Source organism: Petaurus breviceps, unplaced genomic scaffold (assembly GCF_028583685.1).
Source record: "Petaurus breviceps papuanus isolate PSGF00001 unplaced genomic scaffold, PetGlider_PUasm1.0 186, whole genome shotgun sequence".
Lineage (NCBI taxonomy): Eukaryota > Metazoa > Chordata > Mammalia > Diprotodontia > Petauridae > Petaurus > Petaurus breviceps.
Window position 1 is genome coordinate 46672234 of NW_027185798.1, and position 23667 is coordinate 46695900.

A 23667-nucleotide genomic window follows, 5' to 3' on the forward strand; every position below is an offset into this window, starting at 1 on the left:
AGAGAGAGAGAGAGAGAGAGAGAGAGAGAGAGAGAGAGAGAATGATGGATCTGGGGAGAAGAGAGGTGAACGAAAGACCATTTATGGCAAGTGGGCCCAAACTCTTGCGGGGAAACAGACAGACAGACAAAGACATCCTTGCATGGATTATTTCGTTACTGGCTAAAGGCAGCATGGAAATGGAATGTATTTGTTGCAATTAAAAAAATAAATGTCTGAGGTAAGAAAGGTGCTAAGGCCCCAGCATAGTTCAGCAGGCTCTAAGACATATATGTGTGTGGGCACCGCCGGGGTACGCACCCACATGGCTCTGCCCAGAACGAAGACAGCAGGAAAGAAGAGGGAGAGAGGGAGCCCTGAGAGAGATGAGGGCCAGGGGCTGGCTCTTTGTCCTCTCAGGATGAACCTAGAGATCTGAGGGGGGCAGCAGAGGGGGGTTCTCTGCTTTTGGTCAATGACTCTGGATCTGAGAATTCTGAAGAGTCGGATGCTGTTGGAGTAAGAAGACCCAAGAGGGCCAAAGTCTGCAGGCTGTTATGCCTGAGCAGGGGAGGGATAGTGTAGGGGGCTGGGAAGCATCAATATGGGCAGCATGAGTCATGGCAGGGAGAGGGGGAGAGGCGGGCATGGGGGAGGCAGAGGGCGGGCGAGGAGGATGAGGGTGAGCTGGAGCAGCCTTGATGCACGGTGGCGTTGGAGACGGGTTGGTTAAGAAGCAGCGTGTCCTTGTGTCGGGCCCGTTAGAGAATGGAAGGGGTGGGAGAGCAGGAGCTTTCTTGGAGGGTAGGGTGAGCTGTAGCTCGATGTGAGTGGAGAGAGCCCCAGACTTGTTCCTGCTGTTCCGGATATGTTGTTTAGGCTTCGGGACTTTTCACAGCCTTGGTGAAGAAAAGGCAGACGTGTGATGAGAGACAGGCTTCACTGCCCACTTAGGCTATGCAGTATTTTCACCAAGGGCACTGAAGGGGAACCCCCAGGGCCAAACGTCCCCTGGTTTACCAGCTCTCATCTCCCACCTGGAAACAAATTCTTCCCCTCCCAGGGAAAAATGTCTCATATAAATCTCTTGCATAGAGAACTTGGCCTGCTATGATTCCCATAGTCACTAACCCTCTGGCTTGCCCCACCCCACCTCTGCCACATCATCACTCCTAGACAGGCCTCCCCTGACCTTGAGCATTCCTCACTCAAATCGCCTTCCTCCTTTTCTAATAGTGGGGGCAGTGAGTGGCATCTCTGCTGAGGGGCTCTCGTGAAGTCGGCTCGCTTCATGCTGTGGGCCTGGCCCCACGACTGCTCCCCACCATGCTGTTTCCAAACTGGGCTCGGGTACTAGGTTCAGGGAAAGTTGCCGAGCGTTGGGGGTTCGAGAATGCTAATTGCCACACTTGCTTAGCAGGGCCTGTTGTTTCCCAGCAACCCACCTGTTCCCTCATGAAGGTCACTCTAATTGGCTAAGCAACGTATTTGTTACCAAGGAGCTGTGTACAGGCATTTCACAAACACAGTGGCTGGGCCCAGTGGGCACCCCAGAGGGCTCTTCTCCCTGAGGCACAGTCTGTGTTGGCAGCGGGAGGCAGGTTTTCCCTTCTCCACAAACACATACACACACTAGCTCTTACTACATGCCAACATGTGGACGCCCCCAGAGCCAGATGCCACTCCCCCAGCTTCTGTCCCCATCCTTGCCACCTCCCCAACCATTGATGCAACCTTGGAACACACACTCTGATACCCTTCCATGTCCGTTATTGAAACAGAAGCCCACGGAAGACCTGTTTCTTCTGCTGATGTCACTCACATATTCTGCAGAAAGCACATGTCTGAATTCATCCTTGCATACAGACCCATATGGTCTAAGGCACTCACTGGCTCCCATACTCCCTGGTGCTTGGGGCAGTACTGTTTCCTTGTGGAAAGGTAGAAAGTCACAGATCATAGATGTATGGCTGGAAGGGACTTGGAGGCCATCTCCACCTCTCTCATTATATAGATCAGGAAAAAAGAAGTCCATAGGAGTAAATTGACTCACCCAAGGTCACACAGGTGGTAAGTGTCAGAGGTAGGCTTTGAACCCAGGTCTGTTCTCTATACTGAAACCTAGGCCCTAACCATTGGGATGAGGTGCCATGATTGGTAAAGAAGAGTGGAAAACCTTGTTTGGGGATGGGCTCATTTCACCCTTGAGTACAAAGTCACTAAGAATGGGGGCAGAAAAAAGGGCCATAGGGGACGGCTGGGGCAGCTGACTCAGATGGAGAGGGGAAAGAGCCATCTGCTCAGACAATATTTAGCCATTGAACTGAACCTGGGAACACTTCCTTCACATGGCCAGAAACCCTTAGGCCTTTTCTTTCCCTCAGTACAAGGGTCAGCCCCCTGATTATACTCCAGTCCCCAACCTCCCCTTCATTCTCTGACCAGGAGTGGGCCACCTGGGCCCTGAAGCAGAGCAGGAGTTGAGGAACAGTTTCCTGTGAGGACCTATCCCCCACTGCCAGGAGCTCTGGGATGATTCTCAATGGGGATAATTGTCAACCCTGGAACTCTAGGGCTAGATTCATTTTGGCCCTACCACTCTCAGTACATTGCAGACCACTATTTCTGGTCCCTGTTTCACAGAAAACATCACCAAGGCAAAGAAACAGCAAGTGATTCTCCTAGGGCAATATAGCAATTCATTCTGGTGCCAAGAAGGAATGTCTGATCTAGTTGCCAATTGGTACCCCTTTCTTGCATGGGGGCCAGGCTGTGACTCCAGCCTGACTAAGGAGGCATGTTGCCCAAGGGAGCTGAGTACAGGAATCAAGTAAGGCTAAAATAAATCCCCCCCTCCAGGGTCTGATTATTAATTCAGCCTTAGGATTTCCTTTCTAAGCAGGTCTAAGAGTTTCAAACTGCAGGAATATGCCACCCTGCCACTGTTAACTTGTTCCATGAAAAGATGACTTTGGGAAAAACAATATTACTGTGGGGCCATTAGCTTAATACTCATGAAACATTCTTATACATGGAAAGTAAATTCCTAGAAGGCTTGGTGAAAGGAGCTGGTAGGCAGCTGGGCAGAGTCAATGATATGCCCCTGGGGGAGGGGAAGGTGGGGACAGGCTAAGGGAAAGTACCAGGACTGAATGATGAAGAACCAGGGACTGGGTATTCTGGGGCTCTTGGCTGGAGAGGGAAGGACAGGGAAGGACTAAGTTGAGAAGAGAGGATCTGGGCAGTCCCGCTGACCAGGGATAAATGGTCAGGGCTGAGCTAGAAATAATAAAAATTAGGACAGGAGAGGTCAGAGGCATGGAGGATGTGGGGTACAGGGTGAAAGGAATAGCTAGATGGGCAAGGAGAAAGAGGAGAGGCCCAAGACAGGAAGCACTCCCTGCTGGGGAGATATATAAGAAATACTCCAGCTTAGAACATAGATCCTCCTCCAGGCAGACTCTCTGGTTAGGCTCAGGTGTATGGGATACAAGTGCATGGGTACAAGAGGAGTTGTTCCTAAGCCTGGGGTCAGAAACTGAACCCCATCTTCAGCATTAACAAAGGCATTGACAACATTCAAAGTGGAGATGCAGTCATGATATAGAAGCAATTGTATTGTCAGATGTCATTGACAGAAGCAGCCTTTCTATGCATTTTAACCATTCCTTAGATCCCCTAATTCGACTGTTTGAATTCCCAGAGGCCTGGAGCTAAGCACACTGTCCTAGGGTGACCTTGGAAATCCAGGGAGAGGATGATGGTGAAGAAGATATCTTAGCACCAAATCTAGCCCAAGGTCACAAGCGTCAGGAGTAGAATTTGAACCCATGTCCTCACCAGCATCAATGCTCTGTTCTGGCAGGCACTTGGGTATGGGCTAGCCTGGCCCATTCACTGGAGACACTGGCAGACTAAGGAAGGCCTCCTTAAAAGCTTCTTCCTCTCTGCTTGACTATTCAAACTATGGGGAATTTGACCTTCTGGGATAGCCTCTGTCCAAGGTCTGATCCTTGTCTAGAAGTGGGACATGAGTTCTAGAATCCAATTTTAGAGGGGTGGATTCTGGTTTTTTATTCTTTACTCATCCAGGGTTATCTAGCAGTCCTGCCTTTGGAACAGCTGTGGATTCTCCTTCTGGTGGGGGCTATCCAGGAGAAAATGACCTGGAAAATCTCAGCAGACTGGTAAGACATTTCAGGGCTCCAGAAGCATCTCATACCCAGACCAAACCTAACCCAGAGCACCAGAAATGGATTGGAACTTGACTGGGCCCCTAAGAAAGGAAAGGCCCAGAGCTGGTGGTGATGTCAGAGGTGGAAGCCAGTGGAAAGAGAGAGAGATGAATGAGGAATGCAGGGCTATGCTTATGGGGATGGGGGTGGACCAAATTGGACTTAAGCTGTGGGTACTGGGAAGGGTCAAACAGCCAGAGTCAATAGTATAGGAGGGCCAAGAAGTGAAAAATGGAGGAAGAAGGAAGGTAATTAAACTGGGATTTATAAAGAGGAGATATGTCCCTGGAAGAATAGGCTTAGTGTGGGGTACACACTGAAGCTGGTGGTCAGTATAAGGAGGTGGAGGAGAAGGGGCAGGAATAGTCACAAACAGAAGGGCTGGGGGCACATAAGCCTGAACCTAATTTAAAGTCTTGGAGATGGGGCTACCATATTGAGAAGACAGTGGAAAGGGTCCCACCCTGGGACCTCCTCACCCAGACTCTGGCTCACCTGTTCCTAGATGCCCTCTTTCCCACCTCACACTGGACAGCAGGGCCTTCCTTACCTTTTCGGACACTGCCATCAGCACAAGCGTAGTCTCCGGCACTGAGCAGAAAACAGGTGGCAGCTTTCTTGTTCTTGTCCCTGGTGCTGGAACGGCGCATGGCCCTTCGTTCCTCTGGGGCCGAGGCCAGGGGCTGGGTAAGGCAGGCCCCCTCCTCATCTGACAGCACCACATTTGCATCTCCATTTTGTTTAGAATCTGTTAAGGGCAGGGAGGAGAGGGGAAATACAGTACAGATTAAAAGGTCTGCACTCATGGGGGAGGAAAGGGTGATGTTTCTTTTGCTTGAGGCTGATCAGTCACTGCCTGGTGGACCCCTCCTCATGGGGACTTGTTCCCCTTTCTTGGCACCTCAGCTCCAGACCTGCAATTGGTGGGTCAGGGCCTTTTAGCTCTGGGCAAGGAGCTGTCCTTATGATACCACATCCCCTCCTGCCTACCCAAAGAATCCTCCCATTCTAGAAAGAAAGGTCATCTTAGAGATGGCATAGTAAAGCAGATAGACAAAGTCTTCAAGTCAGGGAGATCTGGGTTTGGATCCTGCCTCAGACACTTACTAGCTGTATGACTCTTGGTAACTCACTTAAAATCTCTAGATTTGGGTCTGCTTGTCTGTAAAATGAGAATTGGACTTGATGACAAGTTCCCCAATATCTCTAAGACTGTGTGCTGATGAGGATGAACCCATGACCACCATACACTCAGGGATAGAGGGCCTGACCCTCTTTCTAGGCCCCTAAATCCAATGTCAGTGCTAACTTTTTTGCTTGGCTGGTGCTTCTTCATCTTCTATCACCTTCCATGGATGAGAAATCATGACAAAGATAAACTAAAGAAAGGGATAAGCTCTTTGTGACTTGAGAATTTCTTGTACAATCTTCGGCAGCTTTCCAAGAACCATCTGCTTCCAGGTGGGCCCCTCTTTCCAATGATCTGCCCTTTTATTGAGACTTTCACTCCAGCTTCTCCCTCTTTGACCTGGTGAGGTCTAGCAGGGCTACCTACCTCCCAGACTGCTCAAGAGGCTCAAAGGAGATACTGGATGCAAAAGTGCTTTGGGAAGGTTAAGCCTCTTTATTGATGTAAGGGACTGTCATCATTATTATTCCTTTTTTTTTTTTTTTGGAGGGGAAGGGAAGGCAGCCAAATTAGGGCAAAAGTGACTTATCGAAGGTCACATGGCTACTGTTAAGTGTCTGAGGCCGGATTTGAACTCAGGTCCTCTTGACTCCAGGGCTGGTGCTTAATAAAGCACTGAACCACCTAGCTGGCCCCATCATTATTATTCTTAAGAACTTCTATTACCTCTCAGCCAAATTAACACCATATTCATCTTGTATATATTTGAATATAATTGGATAGAGAGATGGATGGATAGATAGATGGATAGACAGAGATGGGTGGATAGAGAAACAGGTGGACAGCTAGCTAGCTAGAGAGATGAATATATAAAGGGATAGATGGATAGACAGTTAAAGAGAAATGGATAGATAGGTAATGAATAGCTAGACAGATGGATAGAGAGATAGATGGATGGATAGATAGAGATAAATGGATATATAGAGAGATGGATAGTTAGGCTAAAGAAAGAAAAAAGGATGGAAGCAAGAAAGAAGGGGAGAGAGAGAAAGGAAGAAAGAAAGAAAGAAGGAAGAAAAAAAGAAAGGAAGAAAGAAAGAAGGAAGGAAAGAAAGGAAGGAAGAAAGGAAGAAAGGAAGGAAGGAAGGAAAGAAGGAGGGAAGGGAGGAGGGAAGGAAAGAAAGAAAGAGAAAGGAAGGAGGAAAGAAAGAGAGAGAAAGGAAGAAGAAATAAAGAATATAAGGTCCTTAAAAGCAGGGGTTATTTCCTTTGTATCTTTAAAACCCTGCACAAAACACAATATAATACCTTCAATCAAACCAACCCATGAATCAAATAAGAATTTGATAAAATTAGCTAATGTTAGCTATAATTTATATAGCACTTTAAGGTTTGTAAAGTACTTTATGTATCTTATCTCATTTATCTTCAAAACTACCTTGTGATGTGGTTGTTATTACCTTCCCTCCTGTGCATTTATAAGGTGTCAATTGTGTGTCAGGTTCTGTATGTATAAGCCCTTAATAGATGCTTGTTAAATAGTTAGCTGATTGAAAAGAGAGATCAGGGAAGCTTTTATTTTACAGTACTATAAAAAGGAAATATTTCTTTCCAATTGTTATATAGTGTGGAGTTTCTTTTTTAGCTTTTTATAAATTTAGTTTTCTTATTTTTTTTCAATTAACAGGCACTTATTTTCTCTACCTCCCACTTCTGCCATACCTTAATTGAACACACACAAAAAAGAAAAAGAAAACCCTTGTAATACATATCCACCATTAAGCAAAGCAAGTTCCCTCAAGGGAGGGGCTTCTTAAGACCTGATTAATAAAGTAGCCCATAGGTAAATTGGGGTAGTTTCCATCATGCTTGGCCTGGATCAAGCCTCCACAGGAGTCTTAAAGTGAGTTTATTTCCCTGAGCAAACACCTCTGATAGGTGGTAGAAGACTGTGGTTAGGGGCGCTACAAGCATGGAGAACCAGCCTAGTGTTAAACATTCAGGTCCCTTCTATGTCTCAAATTCTCTGATTAAATAATGGAGGGCTAACTCTTTTCTACATAAGAATCCCAACTGGATACCAGGGCCTTCCAAGACAAATGGCTCTTCACTATGGAGCTCCCTGGGTCCATTAGAGAAACCACCTGGAGACTCAAATTTCAGCCTTCCTGTGCCATGACTAACTCTGGGTTTCCTGGCTCCTTGCCAGCCACAGGCTCTGGACCAGTCCTCCATGCAGTGGCCTTACTAGCTTTTCTGGGAGTATGGAAGCCAAAATCCAGTCAGACCTGGGACTGCTGCAGCTCCTTCAGGATATTGCCAATAAGGACTTTCAGCTAGGTGGCCCAGTGGATAGAAGAGTCATGAAGAACTGAGTTCAAATCCTGCCCCAGACATTAGCTGTGTGACCCTGGGCAAGTCAGTCAATCTCTGCCTCAGTTTCCTCAACTGAAAAATGAGAATGAAATATTTCTCAGGGTTGTTGAAATAATATTTGTGAAGCTTAAATGAGATAATAGATATAAAGGTACTTTAAAAAGGTTAAACTTCTTTACTAATGTAAGGGATTGTCATTATTATTCTTAAGAATTGCTATTACCTTCCTCCTAAATTTATATTGTATTTCTCTTGTATATGCTTTAAATATAATTAGACAGATACACAGAATATAATCTCCTTGAGGACAGGGGTGGTTTTATTTTTGTCTGTACCTTGAGCACTCAGCACAATGTTTTGGACCGTACCTAGTATAGCCTGATGGCTAAGCAATCATTGTTTCCTTCTTTCTAGTCCTTTGGACTCTGGAACTATGATTCTCATCCTTTCTTACCTGTTCGAAAGTTCCAGATGGTATTATGAGATGGCAAGCAGCATAACTAAGTTTTAAGCCAGGTAGCACTTTGTACAGCACCTGTGGCCTCTCTCCTCATTCTATAGACAAAGAAACAACTCTAGAAATGTTGTATGATTTGCCCCAGGTCATAAGTCAGAATTGGAACCTAGGGTAACTTTCCACCAAACTATACTCCACCTAGATTGAATGTGACCAAAATGATGGTGATAAAATACCAGAGCTGATCCACATCAGAGAAAGAACTCCATAGAGTCTGTATGCAGATAGAAGCATACTATTGTCTTTTCTTTTTTTCTTTCTCCTGGTTTTTCCCTTGCTCTCATTCTTCTTTCACAATATGACTAAGGTGAAAATATGTTTCATATGATTGTACATGTCTAGCCCATATCAGATTGCATGCCATCTTGGAGGAGGGGAGAGCATGGAGGGGGAAAAGTTTGAAACTCAAAATCTTATAAAAGTGAATATTGAAAACTAAAAATGAATTTTAAAAGATAAAATATCAGAGTTGGAAAATACCCCAGAGATCAGGGCTCTTCAGGGTGGGTAAGGGGACCTGATAGTAGCAAGGAAACCTCATTCTAATACCAGCTGTCATTTTATCACCTATGTGACCTTGGACAAGTTACTCTACCTCTATCTCCTTATCTTTAAATCCTAAGGGATAAGATTGGTGACTGTCACCCAAAGGTACAATGACATGAATACCCTCTGAAGCTGCCGAACAACTGAGATCATGCCAAGGGTATGGCATCAATGCCACACACAACAATGAAGGACTAGCCTGAGGGACTATAAGTTTTCTCTGAGCTCCTGACACCCCTGAAGACAGTTTAAAGTGCTCTGATATCTTGGGGTGTGGGGCAAAGAACCAGGGATTGAAAAATGAGGAAGTGGGATGGGTGAAGGACAGGGGAGGGAAGCCTTGAGAATATTGTCCTACTTTCTGAGGGAAGACAGAGCCAGCAGGATCCACTTAAACTCAAAAGTTCTTATAGTGGGGATTATATCATTCATTGTGTTTGTCCCCCCAGTGCCTGATATAGCTCCTGGAACATAGTAGGTACTTAATAAATGCTTGCTGATTAAATTACCTTAGGCAGCTCAACTTTTAGCATGTACCACAGGCAAAGGCCCTCAGACCACTATCTCGGTTCCCTATCTTGGAGGACTCTCTCTGCTAGTCCAGAACCAAACCACTCATTTACCCCAAAGACCAAAGTCATGGCCAACCCACCAGCCAATCCTCCTGCCCTCAGCAAATCAGAGGCACGGGTTTCATAACCTCCTCTAGAAATCCACTCTAATATTTAACGGTCAAGAATAGTTTCTTGCAGCCAAACTTGAATCCATCATGTGCTGAGTTTTCTCTTTCAATCCTAAACACATACAAAAACCAACTATTAAAATAGCCTTTCCTATCTTTGAAGAACATGAAGGCTACCCTCAGCCTTATCCTCCCAGGCCACATGATGCCAGTTCCTCTAACTTTCTTTCCCCTTTTTCAGTATTCTCATCGGTTGATTATCTCCTTTAACTCTCAGCTTATCATTACATGAACCTGACCTCTCTTCCATTTTTCTCCATCCATTTCAAACTCACAAGACCAAATCTGGACTCAGGACCCCATGAAGGCTTGGTCCAGGTTAAGCATAATGGAAGGCAGCCTTGAGTTACCCTTACTGACCTTATTGATTAGGTTTTGAGATGCCCCAGGAAATATTTGGAAGCAAGTATTTCTTTTGCTGATATACCTTGTAAGGTCAGTGATCTCCCCTGAAGGAGTAGATAAAAGCTGCTGTTTATATAACATTGTCAGGTTTACAAAGTATTTTATACACATCATCTCATTTGAACCTCACAACAATCCTGTTTCATCATTTTAGAGATGAGAAAATGAAGTCTCACAAAGGTGAATTCATCTGTCTATAGCTAGGGAGTGTCTGAGAGGAGATTCAAACCCAGATCACACTGACAACAAATATGGCTGTCTATTCACTACATCATGCTACCTTTTTAATCCCTTACTTTGGTGAAGTGGTTTTAACTTTTCAAATCACCTTCATTTCTATTATCTCATTAAATCCTCTCTACTGTCTGGGATGAAAAAGACATAGATATTTTGCATATGAGGAGAGTGAAACCCAGAAACAATCAGTGACTCAGGAAAGATGTAAGTCCTGCCAGAGTTTAAGCTAGACTAGAATGATACAGGGATGAAAGCACTAATTTAGAGGAGCTGGGCTCAGTTTCCTTAGCTATAAAAATGAGGGGATGGGGGGGGAATAAAATAAAAAATGCACAGCAGAGAACAAAAGGAAACTTAGAAGGAAGCACAGAAAATCTGGGTAGCTTTGAAAACAATGTGGAGTATTTGTTACATAGGATTTTTTTTAAAAAAGGTAAACAGTTTGAAATGAAAATGTACTGCTTTATATTTAATCCTCTATGATCTGCTGTGTACATGGAAATGTCCTTTTATTCTTTTCTCATTTTGTATTTAAGTTTAAAATGAATATTTTTTTAAATGAAGGGGTTGGTCTAGATGGCTTCTGAGCTCCCTTCTAAATCTAAGCTCTTGTGTCTCAGGTCACCAGGCAGGTTGTCTTTCTGCTCTTTCTACTATACATCATTGCTTCTCCTTATCTACATACCTATTGTCTTCCTCATTAGAATGTAAGCTCCTTACAGGCAGGCACTGTTTTTAATTTTTGTCTTTACATCTTCAGTGTTTTGAATTATGTATTCTTTTAGATAACTTTCATCTACTCTGCTTATGTCTTCTAGTTATTTATACATTTTCTCCCTGATTGGAATGTGAGCCTCTTAAAGGAGGGACCTTCCCCCTCCTATCTCTGTATCTCTAACACTCAGCACAATGCCTGGCATATACATTCTTGTTGACTGGCTGATGGTGGTGGGCACTAAATAAAATGCTCCTGGAATTGAATTGCCTAGTGGAGGAGTACCTGCAGCAAACCCTAGGGAACTCACTCCAAGTCCCCCAGAGTGGCAGGCAGCCATATGACATGGGGCAATCTGATGCCAATGTTTTCCATTCCAGAAAAGTGCATCTCATAGTCTGGTAAATAAAGTATCAAGAATCAACAACTCTAGAAGGACCTCAGCCAGAGCCATTTTCTCAGTCCCCTTAAAACCTGTGCCCCAGGTCCCAAAGCAGGAGATTGATCTGAAGGCCTTAACTTCACCCCACCAGCATCCCCCATATAAACCTCACCTGCCCGTTTCCTCTCCATCACACCTTCTTCCCCCACTGGGGGGCTAGAGTCACTGAAGATGCTATCTCGAGGTGATGTCTCCTCTGACTTGCAATAGGCTGGTGACTCGAGCTGGGGGGGTCGGGGCACATGTTTCTTCCTCTTCTTGGGTAGCTTCTGCTTAGCCATGGCGAGGGAGTAGTACATGCCAAAGTTGTTGACAATGACAGGGACGGGCATGGCGATGGTGAGTACCCCAGCCAAAGCACACAGCGCCCCCACCAACATCCCTGACCACGTCTTGGGATACATGTCTCCATAGCCCAGTGTTGTCATGGTGACCACAGCCCACCAGAAGCCAATGGGGATATTCTTGAAGTCAGTGTGGTCATTGCCTCTTGGGTCAGATGGCTTGGCCCCAATCCGCTCAGCATAGTAGATCATGGTGGCAAAAATGAGGACACCCAGGGCCAGGAAGATGATTAGCAACAGGAACTCATTGGTGCTGGCTCGGAGGGTGTGGCCTAGGACTCGAAGGCCCACAAAGTGTCGGGTGAGCTTGAAGATACGGAGAATTCGGACGAAGCGGACCACACGCAAGAAGCCCAGCACATCCCGGGCTGCCTTGGAGGAGAGTCCACTCAGCCCCACCTCCAGATAGAAGGGGAGGATGGCCACAAAGTCTATAATGTTCAGCAGATTCTTGACAAAGTCCAGCGTGTCTGGGCAGCAGATTATTCTCACCAGGAACTCCAGTGTGAACCAAAGGACGCAGACACCCTCAATGTAGGTCAGGATGGGCTCGGTCTCTACCTCCCTCCGGAAGCGCACACTGGTGATGTTCCCTACTCGGTGAATCTCTGTCACATTGCGGTCAATGTTGAAGGCCTCATGCGTCTCCAGGCAGAAAGTGGTGATGGAGACAAGGATAAAAAATAGAGAAGCAAAGGCCACAACCTGCAGGGCAGGGAAGGAAACAAAGGAAAGGGGGAGGGAGGCACCAGGTTATATCACTTTGGCTAGTTCTGGCGGGGTTAGGGCAAATGAGAGGGAGTTGTACTTCCCTGGACTGGACAGGCATGGTGTAGGGGGCAATATACATAGCCTGACAACGAGAAATAAGAGGAGGATCCCAGGATAGGTGATGGAGTGGGAGTGCAAAATGCTCATCTCAGGAGATCTCTCTGAACATTAAAATCCTATCTGCACGGGGCACTGAAGATACAAAGACAAAACATAAAAAGACCCTGTCCTCGGGGAGTTTACATTCTATTTCAACCAACCTTCCCATTGTTAATTTCACGTAACCCTCTTCATGCACATGACGCTCAAGTCCAACTGGATTCTACTGGCTGTTCCATGATTTGGATATGCCACCAGTAGATCAATAGTCAACAAGCATTTATTACATAGTAATGGTACTTGGTACCAGGCACTGTACTAAGGGCTGTGGATACATAGAAAAAGTGAAGATGGTCCCTGCCCTCAAAGAGCTTACCTTCTTATGGGTAATAATTAATAATATAAGAAAAATGCCTTCAAAAAGGGAAGGCATTTTCCTGTTTCTCTGCCTTTATACAAACTATATGCCATGCTTGAAATATGCGCCTTCGTCATCTCTACCTTTCAGAAGCCTTATCATTCTTAGAGATTCAGGTACCAGCATCTCTGGGAAATCTTCCCTGATTCTCCCACTATACATTCTTAGTAGTGTTTCCTTTCTCCTCAAATATTTCCAGGACACTTTGTCCAATGTGTCTCTTGCCTCCCTCCACATCTTCACTAGTATTATATCTATCTCTGTGTGCATATTGCATTTCCATTAGGAAGTAAGCTCTTTGAAGGCAAGCAAGTCTTGATTTTTGTTTTTGTACTCTTCATTGTCTAGCACGGTGCCTTGTAGATGTGCTTAATAAATGCTTATAGAACCAAACAGAAACTACAACAAACATTAAAAGCTTGCTGGGAGGGGCGGCTAGGTAGCACAGCGAGTAAGAGCACCGGCTCCAGTGTCGGGATGACCTTCGGATCGAATCCGGGCTCAGACACTTAGCACCACACCTAGAAATAACTGGCAGTATAACCTTGAGCAAGTTACTTAACCCCGATTGCTTAAAAAAAAAAAAAAAGCTTGCCGGGTACAGTTCCACTGTCCTAGGTGCTGGAGGAAAGACAAAATTTAATTAAGACAGGGTCCTTATTCTCAAGCAACTTGCAATAATGTAAGGGGATAAGGTACCTAGAATGCTTAAAGGTTCTGCTCAAAAGTGGGTAGATGGAGCAAATGATCCTTCTGTTTTTTCCTGTATGGAGAATCTGTTTCCTACATAAGATCTATGTATGATCCCACTGTCCCTCAGTCTCTCTCACCATGTCCTCTTTTTCCAGATGTTGACCTGAACTCACACTGAAGGTTGATCTGAACCCACAATGAAGAATAAAGAGGTAGCCTCTGAAGAAAGGGATGTGAGGAAGGAAGGGTATATATGAGAGTAGACAATGGCATCACTTCTCTGGGAAGTTCAGTTCATGAGGCAGGGCTGAGGGAGAGAGGGGAACCAAAGGCTCTGTTCAGTGACAATGACTGATCCACGAAGCTGCCGGAATGATGAGAGCAGGGTTCTGCTGAGTGACTACTGGATTTAAGTGTCCAATCATTATGAATGGAGATGAAATGCATGTGTAATAGCACCAATTATGGAACCTTTCTTTGTTATTCATGTGGCTGCCATCCACCATCCATCAGGATCCCAGCTGCTCAAGGATTGCCAGCTTCTTCACTCTCACGTCCCTACTCCCCTTCCCCCCAAAACCTTCCATTTCCACCTGCTTATGCCTACACTTCCACCCACTTCCCTATTTCAGCCCCTTCCAGTCCTGGATGAGGAAAAGACTTTCATTCAGAGACTCCTCAATAATAGTAACAGCTGATTTTTATAAGTCATTCTAGAGTTTGCAAAGTGCTTTACATAAGTTACTTCATTTGATCCTAACCACAAATCCTGTGCTGTAGGCAGGGCAGGTATTTTTTAAGAAGAAATAAAAATTTAATTGCTCCTATTTTTCCTAATTGTTTTGCTATTGATACTGATGTTTTCATCACATATAAAGGGGTAATAGCTTTCCATAGGGGTAAACTCAGGATTAACCTTAGTATTATTCCAAGTCTTTGCTATACCTTTTAGTTTTAGCACCCATTTCAGTTTTTTATAGATTAATTTATTTATTTTTCGTTTTCAACATTGACTTCCATAAGTTTTAAATTTTCTCCATCTTCCTCCCTTTCCTCTTCTCCAAGACAGCATACAATCTGATAGAGGCTCTACATATACATTCCCATTAAACATATTTTTACATTAGTCATGTTGTATAGAAGAATTAGAATGAATGGGAGGAACCATGAGAAAGAAAAAACAAAACAAAACAAAAAAAGAGAGCAAATAGTCTGCTTTAATCTGCATTCAGACTCCATATTTCTTTCTCTGAATGTGGATGACATTTTCCATCATGAGTCTTTTGGAGTTGTTTTACATGCAGGTATTATTATTGCCAATTTGGAGGGGAAAGGGTCTAAATCTGTGATTTCACTAATGCAGAGAATTCTTAGTGAGGAAATTTTCCCCATCAATGGAGATAAAAAATTGCTCAAAAACTTAGGATTTAGAGAGTTCTTAAGGTGGGGGCGGGAAGGGGGGATGGGACTGAGAGCTTAAGTGATTTGCCCAGAATCACTCATGCAGTCAGCAGGTTAGGACTCGTCACATCTTCCTGACTCCAAGGTTGGCTCTCTATCCATTATATGTATCCTATGTTTTTATCCCTATTTTACAGATAAGGAAATAGAAGTTCAACTCAATTCAATTCAATAAATGTTTAAGTGCCTTCTATACGCCAAGCCCTGTGCTAAGTTAAATGACTTGCCATCCCCTCCCCCCACTATTACACAGGTGATTTTAAGTAGAAGAACAAGGATGTGAATCTAGATCATGCAGCATTTTGAATTGAGGGATCTTAAAGCTCATAAGATTTAGAGCTGAAAGGGTCTTCGAGCTTATCCAGTCTACAGATGAGGGTAGTGAGGCACAGAAAGGGGATTTGACTGGCCCAGGGTCACACATACAGAATAATTTCGATTCAGGTCTTTTGAGTTCAAATCGGACATTCTTTCTTTTGCCTCCCAGTCTGGCTACTGAAGAGTTTGGGGTTGGGGGCACCTTTTCAGATGGGGGAAAAGGGAGGGTCTATGTTAGAGGTGAGAAGAATCACAGACTGTTGAGCCTGTGAGACATAAGATGCCTCAGACCACAAGGACATTTGCTACAGCCTCCTGCCCCTGGACTAGGTCCCTGGGGAATCTTAACTTTCCCTTGAGCCAGAGTGAGAGGCAAGTGAGAAGCGTCAGGGACTCCAGTATCACAACCTACCCCTCTGGCATAAGTTCTCATACTGGGCAATGACTTCTCCTTCTGTCCTGCAGAGAAGCCAGCCTGGCGCCTGTGGGACAAATATTTTTCTAAAACAGGACTGATTATCTTTATCCCCAAACCATCCCCTCTTTTGAACTTTTCTATTACTGTCAGGGGCACTACCATCCTTCCAGTCACTCAGGCTCAAAGCCTTGGTGTCACCTTCCACATCTCGGAATCAGCTCACAGATCCAATTGGTTGTAAATCTTATAATTTCTTTCTCTACATCTTGTACACTCGCCCTCTTCCCTTTCCTCATAAAGCCACCCCCTAGCTCATTATCTCTCCTAAACTATTGCACTAGCCTTCTCCTTGGTCTCCCTTTCTCAAGTCTCTCCCCACTCTAATACATCATCTGCTCAGTGGGCAATGATTTTCCTGAAGCATGGGGCTGACCATGTTACTCTCCTGCTCAATAAACTCTGTGGCCCTGGGATCAAATATAAAGTCTTCTGTATGCCATTTAAAACTCATTACAACCTGACCCCTTCTCATCCTTCCAATCTTCTTACATTCTTCCCTCTCCGTGCATGCTGTGATCAATCATCTTGACTTCACTGCTGTTCCTCACACAGGATGCCCCACCTCCTGTTTCTCTGCTTTGGTGCTGGCCCTTCTCTATTCCCCTGTTAGAACTCTTAGCATCCTTCCATTGTCAGCTTAAAGGCCACTTCTCTCTGGGTGGCTATCCTTGGTCCCATCCCTGCCTCATCCCCTAGTGTCATCCCTTCCAAGGTTTTTTCCATCTACTCTGTAGATGATTCATTTGTGTTGTCTCTCGTCCGTTAGAATATAAACTCTCTGAAGGCAGGGGCTGCTTTTATTTCTTTTCTCTGTATCTCCTGTGCTTAGCACTGTGGCCTGGCACAATCAATATTTATTGACTGGTTCTATACAAGCTGGGGTGCAGGGAAGCAGTTTGACAGGCAGGGAATGTACAGTACATTGATTGGGCTGTATTTTCTGGGACCCCAAGGACTCCTTGATTTCATCACATGGTGATGCTATCAAAAGGAAAGTGGAGATCCAGGCACATTAGTGCAAGGGACTCACCACCTGGGTATGAGGCATTCACTCACCCCCAGATGACAGGAGTTAAGGGTCAGTCAAGATAAGGAAAGGTGTTGTCTCCAAGGCCTTAGAAGTGAGCAGAATAGGCAGTTGCCAAGTGGTACAGTTCCAGGGGTGTGAGGGATTCCTGCTCCCAGAATACCTTTGCATAATATTAACTGATAACTTAAATTTCGGAGTCACTCTTTTGTCTTAAAACCTATTCTCTTGCTAAAATGCCAGTGTTGGTAGATTGTAAGCTCCTTGAGTGCAGGGACTGTCTTTTGCCCCTTTTTGTATCCCCAGCACTTAGCACGGGGCTTGGCATATAGTAGACACTTAATAAGAGTTCACTGATAGATTAGGGACCATATGTTTAGAGGTCAGCTAGTCTAACCCCCTTGTTTGACAAATAAGGACACTGACGCCCAGAGAGGTTCTGATTTGCCCCTCAGGTAGTAAGTAGCAGCGCTGGCATTTGGGTCCGATTCCTCTGGACTTTAAGACAAGTTCCTTTCACTACCTCACCTTGTTCCTGGGCAGGATAATTGTATGACTTTTCATTTATTTATAATGATCTATGGTCCTTTCTTGAGAGCAGGGTTTGCTCCTGGGAAGAGAGAGAAAGAACACAAGAGTCCCTACCAGATTAAGTTCTGTGCTTGTGTGTGGGCAAAGGGAGAAGGGATTGCTACCAAGGAGAGAGAAAGGGTCACAAGAACCTGCTTCTGTTTTATCTAAAGTTGACATTTATCTTCCAGGCTCTGTTCCACATGAGGCTTAAGTTTCTTTCCTGGGCCTCACTTTTCTCACCAGAAAAATGGTCAGAAAACCCAAAAACTGGACTCTTGGAGATGGCTGAGTAGAGGCTGAGCCTCTCTCTGTGGACAGGCACTGCATGGCTACAGAGACAAATGGGTGATGAGGTTGCTGCTGCTTCCTGAGTGGGGAAGTTGGCCCATCTGGGAGCCAAAGCTTTAAGTTAATTACTAATTTGGAAAAAACAAGTTCAGACAGAGGAGCCAAGAGGCTGAGTTCAGCATAAAAGCAAGGGGGAAGGAAGGGAAAGAAAAGGAAAGAGCTGTCTTGTGCTTTCTCAGGCCTCAGTTTCCTTATATGGCCAAAGACAAACCCTCTCTGTTTCTAATCAGAGCTGGGTCATTATCAAAAGGAACTTGCAAAGCCCAAGCCACCAAGCTTACAGGAATGGCTTTTTTCTAGTCTAATGAAATCTTGTTGTTTAGTTGTTTTCAATCATATCTGACTTTTTGTGACCTCATTAAGGGTTTTCTTGTCAGAGATACTGGGACAGTTTGCCATTTCCTTCTCCAGCTCATTTTACAGATGAGGAAACTGAGGCAAGCAGGGTTAAGTGACTTGCCCAGGGTCACACAGCTAACAAGTATCTGAGGCTAGATTTGAACTCAGGTTCTCCTGACACCAGGTCTGGTACTCTACCCCTGTGACACCTAGCTGCCTGTTTGTATTAGCACTTGTATACAACCTTTTCCTTTTTGGGTTTTTTCCAAAGCACTTTCTCATTTAATCATTTCTTCTAAGTCTCACAATAACTCCTATGAAAGAAAGTAAGCTAGACATCTTGCTATATCCATTTTACAGCTAAAGTAACTGAGGGACCCAGAGGTTAGGTGACCTGCTTAGGGTCATGCAGATGGTTAAGGTATGGAATTCAAGTTTCTCATCCTGACTCATAGGTTTTTTTTTTCTTTCTACTAAACCACTCTTCTTTCTTAGGGACCTCAATGGTTCAACCAAGGGATATCTCTCCAGCTTCTCTAATGCCAAGGCAAAAGAATATACTCCATTCCCCATGAGAGCTGGGATGGGAGCTTTTCTTTCATCTGCCACTTCCTCTCCTCTTAGGAATGTAATCTACTGTTCTCCTCAGCCTAAGCGCTTTTAGCCATTTCTAAGCAATGATCATCTTCTGGCCTGCGGCCTGAGGGACCTGAAGTCTGGGCTGGAGACTCCAGCTTTGCCGTGGGTTAGGGCTGCAACCCTGGCATGGGCAGAGATCTTTTCAGAGCCAGTTTTCTCCGCTTTCACATGAGGGTTGCAGTTCCTGCCCTACCTTACAGGGTTCCTGGGAGGAAAAGCACCAGGGAAATACAACTTCTTATTATATATCATTCACTTCACAGCAAAGCATCATAGACTGGATAAAGTGCATTCACATGTTTTATCTTGTCTGATCCTCACCAAAAAGCCATGAGAAGGGCAGCTGTCATACCTCCACCGCCCTTTCACAGGACAATAAAGCTCTCTCTATGAATGTAAATTTCTTGAGGACAAACATGGTTTCATTATTATCTTTGTGCCCCTAATCATAATACCTTTGCAGATGGGTTGCAGTCTGAACCTGGGATTTCATCATAGTAAGGAAACCTCTAACCCTCCATCTCAGGCATCCCACTCTGCAATTAGACTCTAGAAGACTGAATACTACCTCAGACCCTTCCTTACTAGCTGTGTGACTCTGGGCAAATTACTGAACTCCTCTGAGCCTCAGTTTCCTCATATGTAAAATGAGGATAATAATAGTACCTAGGTTTGTTGTAAAGATCAAATGAGATAATATATGTAAAGTGTGTTTTATACCTTAAAGCACTATATAAATGTTAGTCATTAGTAGTAGTAATAATAATAGAATTGTTTTCACTATAACCTGTATTCTTAGAACACTGAACTGAATGCACTGAAGCTTTGTGATTTGTCCCCAGACCCCCAGCTGATGTATGCAAGGGGCTGGACTTGAACCCAGGGCTGGGTGCTTCCAAGGCTAGCTGGTCTTCCCATTGTAGGTATTTAATATATGTTTGTTGAATTAAATCACAGAGAAGGAAATGGAAATTTAAAGTGACTTGGCCAAGCAAACAAAAAGTAGATGGTGAAAGCAGAACTCCAATTCAGGTCTTCTGCCTCCAAGGCTGGCATCTTCCCATCACTGCCTCTACAGGAAGCTCTTCGGGAAAACAACTCACTGGGGCTGAGCAGCCTATGAATCCCAGGGGCTGGGGCTTCTAAAAGCTCTCACATCATACCCACAGTGGAATCTCCAGCATGCCCCGATGTGCCTTCATGCAAGGCTGACCTGGTACTTTTGTGCTTTAAAACAACTGAGTGATCTGGTACTTTGATTCATGTGCAGTGGTGAGGATTCCACTTATTTCACAGCCTAAGGGGTGTTTTTAGCTGTACCTTCACCCTCCCCCAGAAGCAGTCTGTACATCCTGGCAAGGAGGGGTTTCTGAGGCTGCTGGGAAGCAGGGCTGGTTTAAAGAGCAAAACCCTTTATCTCCATCTGGCTTTCAGTTAGGAACAGCCCCGTGCTGCCCATCAACACTGAATGATGCAGGCACTCCTCCTCCCCACTTTTCTCTTGGTTTTCTGGCTCATCAGACAAGGTGCTGGACTGATGCTTCCAGGCACAAATAACTAGGCCTCTTTCAGCTCCCCTCCCTTACCCTTAAAGGCAATGATGGGAACTAGAAAACACAGCCTGGAGGGGTGATGGGAAAACTGACCTGACCGTTTCTGATCTTGAAGAATTGTCTTAGGGTGAGGTAAGATGAAGACCCTTCTCCCATTCTCTGAAAGGCTTTAAAAAGTGAGTTGGGTGGTGTGTGTGTGTGTGTGTGTGTATGTGTGTAAGTTTCCACCAGAGTACTCTGTCCAAATCTTTCTTAGGAAGTCATTAGGCTCTTAATCTGTACTATGGTTATTGTGCCCCTGTCTTATCTCCCACGTGGTGCTATTGGAAGCTCCCTGAGGGCAGGGACTGATTCTCATTTATCTTTACAATCAGGTTCATGCCTTGCAATAGGAGATGTTTTTAATAGATACTTATCAGGCTAAACTAAAGACCAAAGAATCCCAGAGTGAGAGTAGTGATTATTTCTAAGGTTCCCTGCCAGGTCCCAAGCCTGGTTGGTTCAACTCTCTTACTTTATATTTTACACACATACATACATACATACATACATACACACATACATAATCTATAAATACATACTCATACAAATATATGTATATGTGTATGTGCATATATGTGTGTGTACATACAGATAAATACATATTTTATATAAGTATTTGTTTATTTATTTATTTGAGACTATTTTGCCTATACTAGAAATGCAGAGGTTACTCATGGCCCAGCCCCACTTCAGACCAGCTTTGATCTCCATTTCTGTCCTGGGCTGGTTTGTCTCTCCTTAGGAAGCCCAGTGATCTCCCACTCCTCGATAGAAGGAGGTGGGGTACAGACAGCATTTGCCATATTGGTGCAAGATAGTATGCACACTCAATCAGCTTTAGTTCTCTACAGAAGCTCAGAATTCCCGATCTTAATCTATCTACCAGCCTTAGCCTCCCTTCGGTAGCAGGAATGACAGGCGTGGGCCACCACACCTGGGCCAATCTCCTCATTTTACAGACAAGGGAAGCAATGAACTGATTTGCCCTAAGCTCACATAAAGAATTAGTGCTGCCCCTCCCCCCCCCCAAAAAAAAAAGTTAGTGGCAAACACACTGATGTCTGGCTGAGTGTGCTTTTTATTATACCAGACCACAGGTTGCTGTAAACTGAAACCAAGTCTCATAGACCTACTGTTGCTCCCCCGTCAGGCAGGGAAGAAGCGAAATAGAACGTCATTTCCCAGGACCCCAGGGTATGGGAAGTGGAGGATGGGGGATGAGGGTAGAGCTGTTCAGCTCTAGAACGAAACCAGTGTCTGCGCACTGAGTTTCTTTTCTGTCTACAGATTCCACAGAAGCAGTAATTAGAAACATTTAGATAGGTGCTGATGGACTTGAGATAGGTCACCCTAAATTTCTGCCAGAAACACCTAAAGGCAGACATTTCAGCAGGTAAATAGGCATACCTTTCCATTTACCAGGTCTGAATTCCTCAGTTTCCCTTCCTGGTTTAAAGCAGCTGACAGAACCCTTTCACCCTAACCTATTTCCACCAACCTTGTGTGCCCCAGGGCTTCCCAAACGTGTCCAGGTACCCAGTGTGGGAACAGAGCTAGGCAGGGAGGAAAGAGGAAGAAAGAGAATCATTGGATTATAACATTTTGGAGTTGAAAGTGGCCTTAAAAATCAATAGTCCAATCAAATTATTTTGCAGATGAGGAAACTGAGGCCCAAGAGATTGGCCTAAGTCTCCTTTGAATTTAGGAGCCTTGATCTTTAGACTAACCCTGATATACTTGTTCCTAGTGAAGCTCATTTGCCCATGCCATGGAAAAGAAAAATGAATATTGCATGTCAAAAATATCCCTTTGGTCCAAGGAGAGAGTCAGTCAGTCAAGGCCTTTCTATCTGAGATTCTAGTAGACTGATCTCCCCTCCAGTGACTAAAGGCGACATCCACTGGAACCTCTTAGCAGAAAATGGTCCCTGGGAAAAACTGGACCTGAGACTCAGGAGAGAGATTGCTCTCAGATACCAGGCTTCCATTAGCAGCTGTGCTCCAAGATGATCTTTGGTGTGAAATTCCAGCCCTCTGTCATCATTCCTGGCCAGCCCAGAGAAGGGGGCTACATCTGTCCATGCTTAGCTTGGCATCTTGTCCAAGGCTGGCATTAGGAATAGGACAGTCCATGCTGAGCTGGACCTGAGAAGATTCAATGAAAATCCTCAACACTCCAAAGGACCCAAGTCAGATCAGGTCATGGTCTCCACCACTTACCCATGAAAAATCCCAGAGGCTGTCTGTCTCCTTGGGGTCAGCCAATGCTTTGGTCATACTAAGCATGACCACCTGTGCAGGGTTGGCAGTAGTTGGACAAGACTACCAAGAGGCTGGATGCCAACTAGTTTGTTTTGTATTTTGAAGCCAAAAAGTGGTGCACCAGGACTTAGGACCTGGTTACTCTCCTCTTCCCACAACTAGGGAAGGTAAGGGGCGGGGGGAGTAGAAGGCACAAGGACCCACATTTCTAGCTCCACATCCTCTGTACCTCTCTCCACTTTCCAAAAATAGTCCAAATTTATTTTCTCTACCGTACTCCCACCCCCCAAACCTTCAAAAAAAACCAAAACAACACAAACACCTCATCATCCCAGAAACAAGATGTTCAAAAACAAATGTTTGTCTGCTTAGAGGGAGGAGACAAAAAAAAAAGACTTAACTAGAGAATTGCTTTAGGGCAAGGAGTCTGGAACTTAGAACCCAGGCTTAAGGGACCCAGGAGTAGGGCCCAGGAGATCTGGCTACTATCTGCCTCCCCTCATGGAGGTGACTGGCTCAAAGCAGAAGGCACAGTCTTTTAGGGGTTTGTTTTTTCTAGCAAAGATTGGGCAGTCACCAAAAGCCCAGCAGGGCTAAGGACCAGGCTCAAATCTGCTATATCTGTTTCTTGTAGCTAATCTCTGCATCCTTTGAAGTCCCAGGCAACCCTCTAAGAAGGGTAAGTCTTCTTGGGGCAAGACTGAGGGTCTTGAGATGGGCAGGCAAATGGCATTCCAATTACTTCTTAGAATGATTTTCTTTTATTCCACTTCTTTTGAGAGTAAAAGCCACCCCTGGGCATCCTTCAGAGCTCTTTCTGTCACCCCCCCCAACCCGCCATAACTCCCATCTCTATCCCTTTTCCTGCCTGTACTCTGAGCTTATGCTGTGTCTTGGCCTTGTAGGAGGCAACTTAGGGAGGAAGTTGGCAGGGATAGAGGGGCATAGGGGACTAATTAACAAAGAGTTTGGGAAGGAAT

General features: G+C 44.9%; 1 protein-coding gene across 2 annotated transcripts in view; it reads right to left on the reverse strand.

Moving 5' to 3' along the window:
- Nucleotides 1-23667, reverse strand: part of KCNC4 (potassium voltage-gated channel subfamily C member 4) — a 68499-nt gene that overhangs the window by 39382 nt on the left and 5450 nt on the right. For both annotated transcript variants that reach the window (XM_069090407.1, XM_069090408.1), the window contains exons 2-3: nt 11436-12372; nt 4765-4962 (exon numbers count right to left, since the gene is read on the reverse strand). In XM_069090407.1, coding sequence (XP_068946508.1) covers nt 4765-4962; nt 11436-12372 — 1135 coding nt within the window. The remainder of the gene's footprint in view (nt 1-4764; nt 4963-11435; nt 12373-23667) is intronic.